General features: G+C 51.4%; 6 protein-coding genes across 6 annotated transcripts; 3 read left to right on the top strand and 3 right to left on the bottom strand.

The window, feature by feature from the left end:
* Positions 1-266: 266 nt before the first annotated feature.
* N7510_002050 (uncharacterized protein) lies at positions 267-2,575 on the bottom strand (the record flags this gene model as incomplete). The annotated part of the gene is made up of 3 exons (XM_056973977.1): positions 267-1,145; positions 1,206-2,304; positions 2,352-2,575. 3 exons carry the CDS (start codon positions 2,573-2,575, stop codon positions 267-269), a joined length of 2,202 nt encoding a protein of 733 aa, XP_056839094.1.
* A 1,250-nt stretch (positions 2,576-3,825) lies between these two features.
* On the bottom strand, positions 3,826-5,852 carry N7510_002051 (uncharacterized protein; the record flags this gene model as incomplete). Its single annotated transcript, XM_056973978.1, has 2 exons — positions 3,826-4,811; positions 4,865-5,852. The coding sequence occupies 2 exons, from the start codon at positions 5,850-5,852 to the stop codon at positions 3,826-3,828; spliced, it is 1,974 nt and encodes a 657-aa protein (XP_056839095.1).
* Positions 5,853-6,714: 862 nt separating this feature from the next.
* N7510_002052 (uncharacterized protein) lies at positions 6,715-7,014 on the top strand (the record flags this gene model as incomplete). Its single annotated transcript, XM_056973979.1, has 1 exon — positions 6,715-7,014. The coding sequence occupies one exon, from the start codon at positions 6,715-6,717 to the stop codon at positions 7,012-7,014; it is 300 nt and encodes a 99-aa protein (XP_056839096.1).
* A 323-nt stretch (positions 7,015-7,337) lies between these two features.
* Positions 7,338-8,841, bottom strand: N7510_002053 (uncharacterized protein; the record flags this gene model as incomplete). The annotated part of the gene is made up of 4 exons (XM_056973980.1): positions 7,338-7,726; positions 7,785-8,379; positions 8,438-8,653; positions 8,704-8,841. The coding sequence occupies 4 exons, from the start codon at positions 8,839-8,841 to the stop codon at positions 7,338-7,340; spliced, it is 1,338 nt and encodes a 445-aa protein (XP_056839097.1).
* Positions 8,842-10,482: 1,641 nt separating this feature from the next.
* Positions 10,483-11,596, top strand: N7510_002054 (putative alkaline lipase; the record flags this gene model as incomplete). The annotated part of the gene is made up of 5 exons (XM_056973981.1): positions 10,483-10,585; positions 10,639-10,757; positions 10,807-10,870; positions 10,923-11,293; positions 11,363-11,596. The coding sequence occupies 5 exons, from the start codon at positions 10,483-10,485 to the stop codon at positions 11,594-11,596; spliced, it is 891 nt and encodes a 296-aa protein (XP_056839098.1).
* A 705-nt stretch (positions 11,597-12,301) lies between these two features.
* Positions 12,302-13,185, top strand: N7510_002055 (BTB/POZ domain-containing protein; the record flags this gene model as incomplete). The annotated part of the gene is made up of 3 exons (XM_056973982.1): positions 12,302-12,426; positions 12,486-12,641; positions 12,687-13,185. The coding sequence occupies 3 exons, from the start codon at positions 12,302-12,304 to the stop codon at positions 13,183-13,185; spliced, it is 780 nt and encodes a 259-aa protein (XP_056839099.1).
* Positions 13,186-13,296: the final 111 nt, after the last annotated feature.

Below are 13,296 nucleotides of genomic sequence, written 5' to 3' on the forward strand. Positions count from 1 at the left end.
ACATTTAAGTCACTCATTACCATGACCTATACCATAGTGTACTGAAAGGTGATATGAACGAATTAATTATGTAGATTAACTTCAATCGCTTCAATATCAACCCCAATAACCTCTGTTTTGCCCATATTGTGGGCCTATCACAGAGTATACTTGAAAGGAGATCGAAATCTCAATGTCTCATCGAAATGTCATGAACAAGTACACGAGGCGTTTCTCCCTTTTGGCACCCACACCAGTCCACTGCACAACCCAGCTAGCCTTGTCCCTCAGCCCATTAATCGTTTCAACTCATCATCCGAAATAGCAGGCGCCATCAAGTCTAATTGGGCGTCGACTCCAGTTTCACCAGAACATATATCCCCCCAGCTCATATAATCCCACGGATACTGCGCATCGAAATTGTCTATCTTGATATTCAGCCAATTCAATCCATCTTCTTTATCTGCAGACTCAGTAGTGTGAGCGAAATCGGATGTTTGCAAGACATCGGTTGATTCGACTTGTCCGGGGGTATAGGGCTGTGTCCGGCGCTTACTAGCCTCAAAAATGCGAGAAATGGCATTTAGGGACTGCTTGGCAGTGGGTGCAAAAGGATTCATACGAGAGAGTGTGAGCATGGCGGTCTCAACCTGGGCTTTGCAGGACTCTAGAGATGCGCGCGGATCACTGGCTGTCGAGTCATGGATGAACAGGCCAACTAGTGGAACCATCGTGGCCTGGAAGATCATCCAGACAGCATTCCAGCAAATAAATTGGTCCATCTTGTTTGTGGCAGCTATACTTTCTATAGTCTGCTCGGCGGCTTCTCGACATTTCTCAATAGCCGCACACTCCTCAGCTTGCAATGTGATATATGGAGCTCGTCGGATTGCATAATTCAGGAGTACTGGACGGTAGAGCAGCATGAGCTGATTTAAGTAGCGCCAACGCATGTTTGTGCGCACAATGCTGATTTTCTCGGAGCATGGTTCATGGTCCTTCAGCACTGGGGGTAAGTTTTCCCACCACTGCAGCAGCTGCGCTCCGCCGCGCGACATCTCTGGAGACCTGACCAGTGGCACAGCAGCCAGTGCCTCCTGGATCTCGGTAGCTATTTTTGTAAAGCGGATGTTTTCTATAAGTGGAAGGATGTCCAAAATATTTTCCTGTCAAGCCTATGTTAGGGCGATGGCACACAAAGTGGAAAATGAGAGCAATGGACGCACCTTATCTTGGCCGGAGGGCGACTTCACAGTGATAGCCGGACCAGACCGGCCCATACTTGGTCTTCCAAGGGTCACACAAGCCCAAGTGTCCAGGCAGAAAAGAGACCACCAGATACGACGTTTTAGATCCGTTAAAGACGCCTTGTTGGAGTCGGTTGTCTGGGCTCTTGCAGAATCGTTCGTCGGCTGGCGTCTATTAGGGTGCTCTCTGTGTAGTCCAAGAGATACTGCCATCCGTAGAGCAGCGCCCATCAAGGAGTATGCCATGTTAGGTTGGCTTATATAGTGACAATACCAGCCACCGATAAGTCCTAGAGCCTGGATACTTTCGAGATTTGAAGTACCCAGGGACCTGAGGCTGAGGTGGCTCATAGACCGGTAGAAATAGGACTGGTGGGACTGATCACTCGCAGAGGTGGCTGCAATGCATCCGAGAGCAAGGACAATATTCAGCAGCGCCAGCCAGTGATCATCCTTTCTATGGCCGGCTCGGTATGTTTCGCGAAAGCTGTGCTCGTCTAACATTGGTGCAAATGGATGAAAGTATAGGAAATAAGCATCGAGCATCTCAAGCTCCGAGAGTGATGGCGGTGGATGTGGTGGAAGCGGCATGTGATGGATCCAGTCTGAAGGCCGCTCATACCTCTCAGTGGATGGCGTGTGAGCAAAGTGGAAAGCACATTGGGGGTCAAGCCAAGTGATAACCTTTAGCACAGCCTGTACAGAAGAAACTCCAAGATAGGACGAAGGTTGTCGAACTAGGAGTGATAAAGCGTTAACCTCGTCCGAAAAGGCTCCCATAAGAGACGCCGTGGAGCCCGCCGGATTGTTATCAGGAAACTCTTCCGGCATGGCCTGGAGTGACTCCAGATTCTCAACTTCATTCGACGGCGGATCACTGTATGTGGCATCCGAGACCGAGGCAGGGGGTGAAGCCTGGGACTGTGTCGTCAAATTGAGCGCCGCTTGCAAGAGGTTGCGGTCCATGAGACTCGGTAGTCGTTCTCGTGGCAAGTTGACAATATTTTCCGGTGCCACATTGGGAAAGATCTTGCGCAGGATGCTCTTATATTGGGCTATAGAAGGATGGCTAGTTGACCTGCTCAGTTCGGTCTCATCAATTTAATAATCGCAAAAGCGACTCACTTATGCGGCGCCCGCGGCTCTGAATACTGGCATTGATCAGGCCTATTATACCACCGACAGGACTCGCACGGCTGCTCGCCGTCACATTTGATCTTCCGAGTCCGGCACGAGGTGCATGCGTTTGTAATTGCTCGCGGTTGTCCCTCGCGATGCTTGGCACGCTTGCGAGCCCCCTCAGGTGTTCCTGAATCAGACTTCTCCACGCTTTCGAATGTGTGGAACATTGCGAGAAACGGGTCTGGGGACCAAATGGAGCTGTGGATTACTCGGCAACGATACGAATCGGTTTTTATGAATGTGGGGAAGAAGGTCCGGCTTAGATGCGTTAGACGATCAATGAAGATTCGGAGAACTGCGAGCCCATGTGACCAGGCAGAGGAAGGGACTACGGGCAAAAAAATCCAAGAAAAATCAGCCCAACTTCGCTTAGCGTAAACATTTTGTTTGGCCACCTCGTGTGGTTCCCCGCATTTTGTCCGTTCCACGCCCATTCTTCCGCCTAGGATCTCGATTTCGTATTTATTTTCGCTGTCCGGATAATCAAACAAAAAGTCAGATCAATGCCAGCGACGACTGGGTCGTGATCAAGTCCCGGGAATCCGAATCTGGAGGACAACATTTGACAGACTGCGAGGGGATAGTATCACATAAAACCATCATCCTCGAACGAATAATATGAGCTTCCCCAGCCTGACCAGGTTGTATCCATCAAAATACTTTTCGCAACTGGCCCAAAACGTCTACAGTCTCTCGGAAGACGCCTCTCCGGGCCGAAAACAGCAATAAGGTGGGGCTCATCCCTGTCGTCTGAACCCCCAGATTTTCCGAGATCCCGTCCGCCGGAGGACAAAATGCGTTCCTTTATGCAAGCAACTACAGTCTAATGCAAAAGATGTTTTTGAAGAAACTTGAAATTTCAGCTATAAACAAATACATCATTCCATGGCTCATTCGACGAGAACAACAGATCAACTCCACGGGATCGAAGAAGTCTTACGGCACAACACCATCCCACGCGAACAACAAAACACATAGGAAACCAAAGAGAGATCGAGTGGGTGAAAGTTAAAGAGGAAAGCAATAAATTTGAAAGACAGTGCGCAAAACAACATCCAAATGCAATGAGATTCGCTCGTCAACTTTTGGCCATGGGTCATTTTTCGTGGCAAGAAAATGAAGTGGAATGAAATGCGAGTGTGCTTTGCTGTTGTTCATCCATGTCGATTCATCAAAGCAAGCTCCATCGTATGGAGAATCGAAGATCTTGAAGGCAAGGGGTGGGAAGAAAGACCAAGTAATGCGCCTAGGGAAAATCAAGTCTGCCAGCGACTCGTAGACATATAACAGCAGCCGTTTGTATCATGCTAATCTTTTAGGGAGAACGCCCCAAATTTCGTGGAATCGTAAAGAACCGACGGTGTGGTACTCGGTCGAGTCAATCCGTCACAGACTCGAACAAAAATGAAGACAATGTTTATAACGGGAGCTGAGTACGACGCTGAGCGTCCATGAGCTTCCGTCGCACGGCCTCGCCGCCAGCGTATCCGCTTGCCTTGCGTTTCCTGGTCGGGGTGCGTTGGTCCGAGTGTTTGGCGTGACGAAAAACGCTGGCAGGGCGGGAAGGCGAGTTGGCGGGCATAAACTCGCGGTGCTGGGGCAGACGCAGCAGTGTCTGGTACCGATTATGGTTGCGACGGAAGGCCGTCACAATGCCCTTGTCGAGGTGGTTGAGGAACTGCTCTGCGTTACTGGCCTGCTGAGACTCCGAGTGTCGGGTCGGGGTCGGTGTGCCCATGTTCCGAAGGGAAGGCGGGGCCATGGGCGAGATGAGCGTCTCGTCATCAAATGGCTTGTCCATTTCTTCATCTTCATCTTCGTCGGAAGAGTCATTGCCGAAATCGATGAAATCGTCGACATTGAGGGAAGCCTCCGGATCATCTTCGTCGTCGTCCTCGAAGGAACTATCGATCGTCAAGTCCTGCGACGGATAGAAAGCTTCCGGAGGGCCCATAACTTGACCGCCGGGTGTAAGATCGTTGCCGAGGGCCGTCATCATGAGATTGGCGCTGGAAGCCAGCATCGGGCTAAAGTCGGTTTGATTCGGCGACGCGAGTGCATCGGTGTCGCTCTCATCGACCAAGTGTAAAGTGGTCTGTCGCGGGCTGTTGTTGGCAGTGCCCGGCATGCTGTTCGCGGCAGAGTCGAGCCAATCGTGACGGGAGGAAGCATAGGCCGGAATGATCACCAGATGCTTGCCTGTGCAGTCGACCAGAGCCACAGGCTTGTGAGGATCGGCGACGAACGTTCCCATGATGGGTCCACGGCGGCGTGGAAGATTGTCACACTTGTCGTCACCCGCAGCAATCAGCGAATCAGCCGAGTCCCGACGAAGCAGGGACCGAGGGTGGGTAATCGTCGCCGGGGGCGGGAGGTCTTCATCCGTAGTGTCGCCATCGTCGGCTGGAAATGGATTAGCACAAATACAGCAATGTCAACAAGGTCCGTCTGCATACTCTCATAACCACTGAGACTCCCTTCGGAAGAGCCACCATTGGATTCAACATGATAGATATTTCCGTGGCCATAGTCGGCATCGCCAAACATCTCTTCTGACTGGCGACGATGGCTGCGGTGCACCTCGTTGTCACTTTCAATCATGCGACGCAGCTGCGGATCTAAGCTATCCTGCTGTAGGAAATCACTTGGGATTTCATCATCCGTGTGGGAGTCGCTGTCCGACGAAGACTCCGAGCGCTCCTCGAAGTGAACTCGTCGGGGCATGGGAGTCTCAACCGCTTCGCTGGCCATGTCGGTTTCACCAAATGTATCCATGGCGCTGTACAGATGCTCTTCATCAAAGAACGATGCTGTGGGGAGGATCATCTGGTCTTCAAAAGTACCCGAGTTGACCCAGTCAATCCCTTCATGGCCGATTTCAGATGTCGGCAGGATACGATGATGGTTCTCGGACTCCATAATCATCATCTCTTCTAGTTTCTCAACATCCTGCTCTTCATCATCGCCGTCAGTGATGTAGTCGACGCCCGCATAAACATCATCCGAGCTGTCATCCGACTCGCCGGGGTCGCTGCTAATATGGTCGTCATATTCCTGGTCCATGACCCGTCTCCGCTTGTTCTGGGTCGGTTGACGCCCCGCCTTATAGGTTTTGCCTTGACTGCGCCCATAAGACGGGGCCCGCGCTAGCGGCCGGTCTTCTTCATCATCGGCGTCATCTTCCGACTCGTCCGCTTCTTCGCTCAGCTCCTCCAGGGAGGAGACTGATGATACGCTCGACACGGAGGTCGACGACGCTCTTCGTTTTCTCTGCGTCGCGGTACGGCCGGCGGATCGGGCATTGCCCGCTTTTTTGCTCTGGTTGGCACCTTTGGGGGAATGGTCGGGGTGCCGCATGATGTTCGACTGCGGGGTGGTGGGGTGAGAATTTTTAGCCGAACTCTTGGGTGTTCGTTTCGAAGAGTGAGGGCTTGATTGTGGCATGTTCGGCAACGACAGCAAATTCAATATCGTTTGTTCGTCAAAAATTTTTGCTGAGTTCCCTTCGGCACGTCGATTGGGTCGAGTGCCAGTGGTCGGTGAGGGAAGGAAGGGTTGAGAAAATCCGAGGGAACTGGTCGGTCGTAGTCGTATATCGTGAAACAGGGATTCGTATTATGGTGATCGGAGTGGGTGGGAGGTCGGAGGAGGAGGGGGAGGAAAGACTTTTTTTTCTCGGGGTGGGAACACCTCCAGTCCGGCACGAACGCTGAAGTGCTTCTTCTGGGACTGTACTTGGGGGGCAATTCCGACGCAGCGGACAGCGTCGAAAGAGAAACAGATATCGAGTCGAATTGGGGATCCTGGGAGCTGCTGGACTGGGGAGCCTTGGGAACAGGCTCCCCAGCGGGGGATTTACAGCCCAGTGACAGCCATTTGGCGGGAATTCTGGACGATATCTGGAGAAAGTGCAGTTCGGATGAGAATCGAATAGGGTATTGTAAATGGGCTGGAAGAGTGTTGGCTTGGTGAAGACGAGAAAAAAAGAAAGAAGAAGAAGGGTAGGCACGGGAAAAGAGGCAGAAGTGGATTTTTCCTGGGAAGTGGGGAGCCACGCTGATTGGCCGGGCGGATGGGCGCCGGGAACAGTTCATTCGTTGGCTCTGTTCACCGCATCTTCTGTTCTACTTGTTCTGCTACAAACTAAATCATCGATGACTCGAGGTAATCATCCGGTGGAGGGGAGGGAGGCCCAGTCGAGAGGCGAATGCCCGGGTGGATGGCCCGTCCCACGAGAAGGGTCCCCGGCCGACTGCGCGAGGATACTTCTGATTCATCCCCGTATGACACACGCGCTAGATGAATCATGCGCAAAGGCTACGCCCTGAGCAGGATCATTGGCTGTGCCGACCTTTTCAGCGGCTGTTCTAGTGGCACGGGAACCTGCAGGACTCCGGTCATAGGTGGACTCTCACGAAGGGGCGGTAAGGAGCGCGATCGCCGCTGCACTGGTCTAGGGTGTGGCTGGTCGTTAGTCTGGCCAGTTGGTCAACTCACATTCTTCTGCGGTATATTATTGTCGTTCGTCTTCCGAACCGGTGGTAACTACGGTGTTCTTTCGTTCTGCCGACTCGGAGCCCGAGATCATCGCCCCCGCAGTGGCTGACCGATGCGATAAAACTCTGTCCACCACCACCCTAGCTAGACTATTGAGCATGTTTCACGGCCTTGCACCCTGGATAGAACTAGTTGGATCTCGACTTTCCACAACGATCGGTATTACACTTCTAGATCACCAGACGAAAAACTAAAATAAAAAATAAAAAATAAACATGTCCATGAGTCATCATCTTCACTGGTAATCGCCGGCGCCTCTTTACTGGACCAGACCCGCGATGCTCCGCCCGCTCCGATTTTGTACCACGGTACGCCTTCCCCTGAACAAGATCACCAAACAACCAGCATGGCAATTTTTCAGCTGGCGCGGTCTCAAGTGCCCGGATAAGGAGCAACATCCTGCGTCGACTGGGATTTGGACCGAGAGAAGATCGAGAGACGTGACTTGGAGCGGGATGGTGTTGGGGCCGGGCTCTGATTGCCATCAACAGTCCTTCCCTGCGCACTCTCCGGCGGCTCCGAGACATCGGGCTCGGTGGCGGCCGAAGCACGCGCTTCCTCGACGTTTTTGACCCCCTGGCGCACCTCGTCGCTCGAGGCGCCTGGAGGTGCAGTCGTGATAAGGGTCTCGGTTGGCCGAATTTTGCCTTCCGAGGCGTCCTGGTTGAGTTTGTTGATCTCTTCCTCGGTCACCAGCCGTTCGTTTTCAAGGCGGACTTCACGGCCGCGCTTGTGGCAGTACCAGAGCACAAACAGTAGAACTAAACCCCCGGAAAGATTAGCATAGACCAAGGAGCGGAGTGGCTCCGAGTCACTTACTGAATAATGCCAATGACCACATCACATTCATGCCAATCACGGCCGGGAATCGAGCACGTAGAAACGCCATAATGGACCGGAGCATCCCCACCAGGGCAGTCGGCTTAGCCACCAGATCCTTCAAACTCGGGACATCGATACCGATCTTCTGGGCAGCGGCAGCTGCCTTGCCCACATTTTCCAGGTTGACACCGCTTGCACTAGCTCGCGCACCGGCCGCTGCAAGCATTTCCGGTGCAAGGGTCTCGGTCCATCGCTCGGGAAGCTTCTCGATCAGCTTCTGTAAAAACCCGGGCAGCTTCGAATAGGTGTCCTGGAGCTGGCGGTTGCCGTTTGTCAAGAGACTCTCGAGGTCACGATAAGCTGTGGGGACCCCATTGACCATGTCTCTAAAGATCAGCTTGAATTTGCGCAACAATTCTTGGGTCTCGTCGCTGATCGAGAAGACCCGGTTGTTGTCGGCGGCTAGGTTGAGCCGGTCCAGAATGTCCGTTATATCCTCTGTATCTTGCTGGGTATCCTGAGTATTATTGGTCGACATATCGTTGTTGGTTTGAGATGATTGCGTCTTATCTGATTTGATTGCTTGTTTACCCTAGAACCTCTGGGTTAGCATGTACAGGGGACGACGGTTGGCTGGCCATAAAACCCACCTTGTTCGAGTCTGAACTCTTCCTGGTGAAAATAGCACTCCATCTATTCTTTTTCTTCTTCTCTGGCGCCTTCACATTTGATTGACTCGCCGGCTCAGCTTTCGACGCTTCATCCTTGGACTTCTCACGCGCCTCTTCTCCTAGCTGTTTTCCAAGTTCGTCGGCAGGCGATGCGGGCAGCGGGATATTCGCAGCTCCGTCATCCACCACCAGTGGCTGCGGGGGTCTTCAGTCGCGGCCAGTGGCGGATTTTCACCGTCAGCAACAGATCGCGGCGACTCTGGCTGCGCGGTGACTTGCTGCAAAAAGGCCTCGTCCTCAGCAGTCAGAACGGGGTTGGGTGACTTCATGACCTGTGACGAACGCCGGCGGCTCTTCATTTGGTGGATAAAGTCGTTTGCCATGGTGGACTCAAATGGGTGGGAGCTGCTGGGGTGTTTCAGGGAAAAACATAAACCAAGCGCGTAGGGTTGTTGGGTCCAAGCGCATGGGAGAGGGTTGGTTGATAGGTCAGCTCTTGCTGGTAAATAGTGCGTGAACCAAAGGCAATCATAAATGTTGGACAGTCATGGTTAGATATTTTGGATGATTTACAAGAAGATCTGAATTTCAGGCAGATCAAGCTTTCTCTTAATCACTTCGCCGACCGATGATATCACTGACTGCGCCTCAGTTCCCCGCACTCGCCACACCAAATTTGTGCACCGCCACATCCGAGCCCTAGTGCCCGATCGGGATCCTCATGAAGATGGAGATGGAGATGAAGTGTCTAATATGTGGGTGTAAATGAGCCTATTTCTTCTCCTGATTTTCTCTCTATGTGTAGTTTTCTAGCGATAATTTAGTCGAGATCCTTTTTCTCGCCCAAACGGCCAGATCCATCTATTTGACATGTCTGTCTGATCACCTGTCCCTTTCTATACACCCTAATGCAGGGTAAGGCGAAGCGAAATATCGATTGCCATTGCCGTATCAAGTTGATATACGAGAAATGCGGGGAATTCCCTGTCAGTGTTACATTGCAGTCATGATACATTGGGCACATAAGCCTCGGTCCCAAATGCCAAATCCTCAACTGCCGAACCACTTTCTCGGCATTGCCCTAGAATGGAAAAAGTTGATTTGTGGAATATTAAGCGTATTCCAGCAGTCTGTGGCCCCTCACTTTTTGTTCTTAAATAACATATGTCAAGTTTTCTGCATTACCCATGTTCTAGATCAGACTTTAATTTGTTTCCGGATTTCTCCGTTGGGCCTACGCCTTGTCCCCTTGATGCTGCACGTTGCACATTCGACACGTTATTCGGCGGGTGGGGTTCATATACTAGGATCTACAGACCCCTGACCTCAATAGGACTCTGAGGCCGAAGTATCTCCTTGGACTACTGTAGCTCGTTCGACGCAGTATTCTCCTCACGCAAAGCGGAGCTGCAACCATCCACGTTATTGCCTCGGCATGACTCTCTTTTGCAAGATAGGTCAGCATTAATCACAGTGCCCTTCTCATTGCAGACTTAGACTTCCATTGCCGTGCAACGTCATGAAGTCCGTAAATATGTCCGAGCTTTGTCTTCCTTCCGACGACGCTGAACATTATCCCTCGAAACTCAACTCCAGAACGCTCAACTTCTGCTGCTCAAGAATACAGCGTCTACTTGAAACAATAAAGCTCATCCTAGTGTTAATGAGCATCAGATCTAATTAAGCGTCAGTTCTCGCCTCGGCTCACGCCCACCCAACCCTAATAATTCCACTCGTCTTGTTGATTAATACAGAACGGCGATCGCTCCGAAAGTTTATTTGTATCAAATTTGTGCAGGCCAAGACGCTATTTCTTGATTGCGATATTCTCGTCGGGGAATCTTGTTTCGGAGTATGTTGGGCATTTGGAAACATCCGAGGCACTTATCTTTCACTGTCGGACGTTATGGACGAGATGGAGGAGATTATTTAAGGGCCAGTTCTACAGCGATCCATCCTTTAACCCAGCTGCTCAAGATTCCTCCAGCTTGACAATTACTTATTCCATATATCTCATCTTCAAAATGATGTTTCATGCTATTACTACCCTCTCCGTTGGAATGGCTTGCGTATCCCAAGCCTATTCAATCCCCACGCTGCAATCGAGGGCCACCGCCGGTATGTCAGGTCACTCGAGTAGTTGCTCATTTTAATTGACAGCTTGAGGCTAGACTCTGCAGCCTTTCCCGAGCTTCAGAGGGCTGCCGACTTATCCTCCGCTGCCTATACTGGATGCACGGGTTCGGCGTTTGATGTGACGATCACGAAGCAGATTAACGATGCCATTACCGACACTCAGGTATTCCTTCCTCATTATCTCCTAGAAATACACCATTAACACCACGCAGGGCTTCGTTGGGTACTCGACGTCCAAAAAAAGGATTTCTGTCGTCATGAGAGGCTCTACGACCAGTTGGTCTCCCGTTCTGCTTTCCTGCAAGATTATAGTACTCATATTCCCCAGCTGTCGATATTGCCAACGATATTGACACGACCCTGGTCGTCCCGTCCCTCTCAGGTGTCCAGTTTCCATCTGGAGTCCAGATAATGCAGGGGATTTACAGTCCTTGGTCATCGGTCCATACTGATGTGATCTCTGCGGTCGCGTCTCTTATCGAACAGTATCCAGACTATACTCTGGAATCTACTGGGCATTCTCTTGGTGGCTCGCTGACCTATCTTTCCTATGTGGCGCTGGCCCAAAATTTCCCTGACAAGCAGATAACCAGCAATGCGATGGCAGCGTTCCCCATTGGGAACGCTGCGTGGGCCAATTTTGGAAGTTCGCAGAATGGAACATTGAATCGTGGGAATAATATTGACGACGGCGTTCCTGTGTGTAGCTCCAAGACTTCTGATTTGATATATTTATCTTGTTCATGGGTACTAACTTGACGTGTTCAGAACATGTACGTCAGCGCTCCGTATAACTTCGTGCACTATGGAACCGTGAGGAAACCCCACACCGCTGAATACCAGTTTGCGTGGACTAATTACAATACTACCGATAGGAATACTACAGCGACGGCACCGCTGCGACTTGTGTCCAATGCTCTGGAGAGCGGGACACGCAATGTTCTGCGGGCAATGGCATGGTCGGCGTCACTGCTGGTCATTTCTCCAGCTTCGGAGTTGTGATGGGGGCTGCGGGATGTGGATCTCTTACCCTGTAGATACTATGGGATGTGGGAACAGGCCTAGGAGCCTCATGCAGTACCCGCAGGTGGGGAAACTATCGTTGTTGACTCGATTGTGACATTGAAATGGGCGGATGAGCCATTCAACCTGGCGACCTATATACGACCCTTTCCTTTTGCCAGCTATTATGCAAGTTATGTCAATTGTCAGCTTTCACAGTTCGTTATATTGGAAATAAACCATGACTGTTTGGTGCCTAGGTGTGTTGTCAATTGCCAACCCCTCTGTGGTTGCCTGCCAAGCACCTCTAGACACTGGACCAATACCATACCAGGATTTAGCGCCACATCCATATTAGTCCAAGTCCTGATCATGCATTTGATATCACCTGACGGGGCCGTTTAAATAGTCGCTCGTGCCCCCTCCCGCTCTTCTTCTTCTCACGCCTGCCAGAGTCGACAACACTGCGCTACGTGGGTCTCACCAACCCGCGCACGCAAAGCCATCCAAGACTTGGTTCTCTGAGGTCTTTTCAATAAGACTCGATCGGAGAGCTTCGTTTCGTGGAAAGGGTTTCCAGACTCTCACGTGCCCCTGTGCATGGTCTAGCAGCGTCGACAATTCCTTCTTTTGACCAACTCAGATCATTCCTTCGGATCAACACTGGCTGTCACTCGGTGGAGTGGAGCCACTTGTGTCGTGGTTATGTTCAAGCGCTCCTTTGTGTCCAAGAACCGGGCGGGTAAGACCGTCAAGGTTGCCAAGAAGAAGTACGACGAGCAGGCGAAGCAGAAGATGCAGCAGAAGGCAGAAACCCCTCCAGGGGCTAAGTTAGTGAGCCTAAATCTATTTTCAGAGAAAATCAAGAGCTGATAGAATACCCAACCAGCCCTCTTACCAGTCCCATCATCACCATGGTCGTGGGATCGGAACAGCGTCTTTTCGCAGCGCATGAAGATGTGCTGTCGCTTTCACCGTACTTGGACGCCATCCTCAAGGAACAGCCCCTGCAGGACGGCACTAAGCGGGTGGAATTACCTGACGAGTAAGTATTTGTTAAAGTCTTCATACTAGTTTCTTACAAAATCAGGGAGCCCGAGATCTTGTCATGTGTCCTGGAGTTTCTGTACAAGGGTGATTACTACCCACGCTTGATGCATGGGAAGCGTCGCGACTCATGGCATCTCGAGAACGCCCAGGACCTCAATAACTCCGGTGGCCGCGGGTCGAGCGAGGCAACCATCTTCCACTCTATTGTGGGAGATGTCGTGCTCCGAGACACAGTGGTCTACTGCGCAGCCGAGAAGTACGGCCTGGAGGAGCTGAAGCGCCTTGCTCTCCGCAAGCAGGGCCTTCAGACCGGCATCCCGGCCGACGTGATCTTGCGATCTGCTCGCTTTGCGTATGATCACACACCTGAATCGGAGTCTCGACTGCGCGCTCATTACCTGGCTCTTATCATCCGCAGCCGCAAGACCTTCAAGAAGAGTGGAACTATGCAGATGGAGATGGAGAATGGCGGCAAGCTATTTTTTGACCTGTTTGTGGCTATGTGCAACCATATGGACGATCTGGCGGAGATCCGGTAGGATATTTTTAACATCTTTTATTTTCCTGTCGTTTGGTCACTGCTCATACTCTCTCTTATCTGATGTGAACTGACTGCTTATACTCTTTTACTCCACAGCACCATTCGTCCA

This window comes from Penicillium lagena (genome assembly GCF_028827675.1).
Source record: "Penicillium lagena strain IBT 129212 chromosome Unknown utg000001l_segment0_segment0, whole genome shotgun sequence".
Classification (NCBI taxonomy): domain Eukaryota; kingdom Fungi; phylum Ascomycota; class Eurotiomycetes; order Eurotiales; family Aspergillaceae; genus Penicillium; species Penicillium lagena.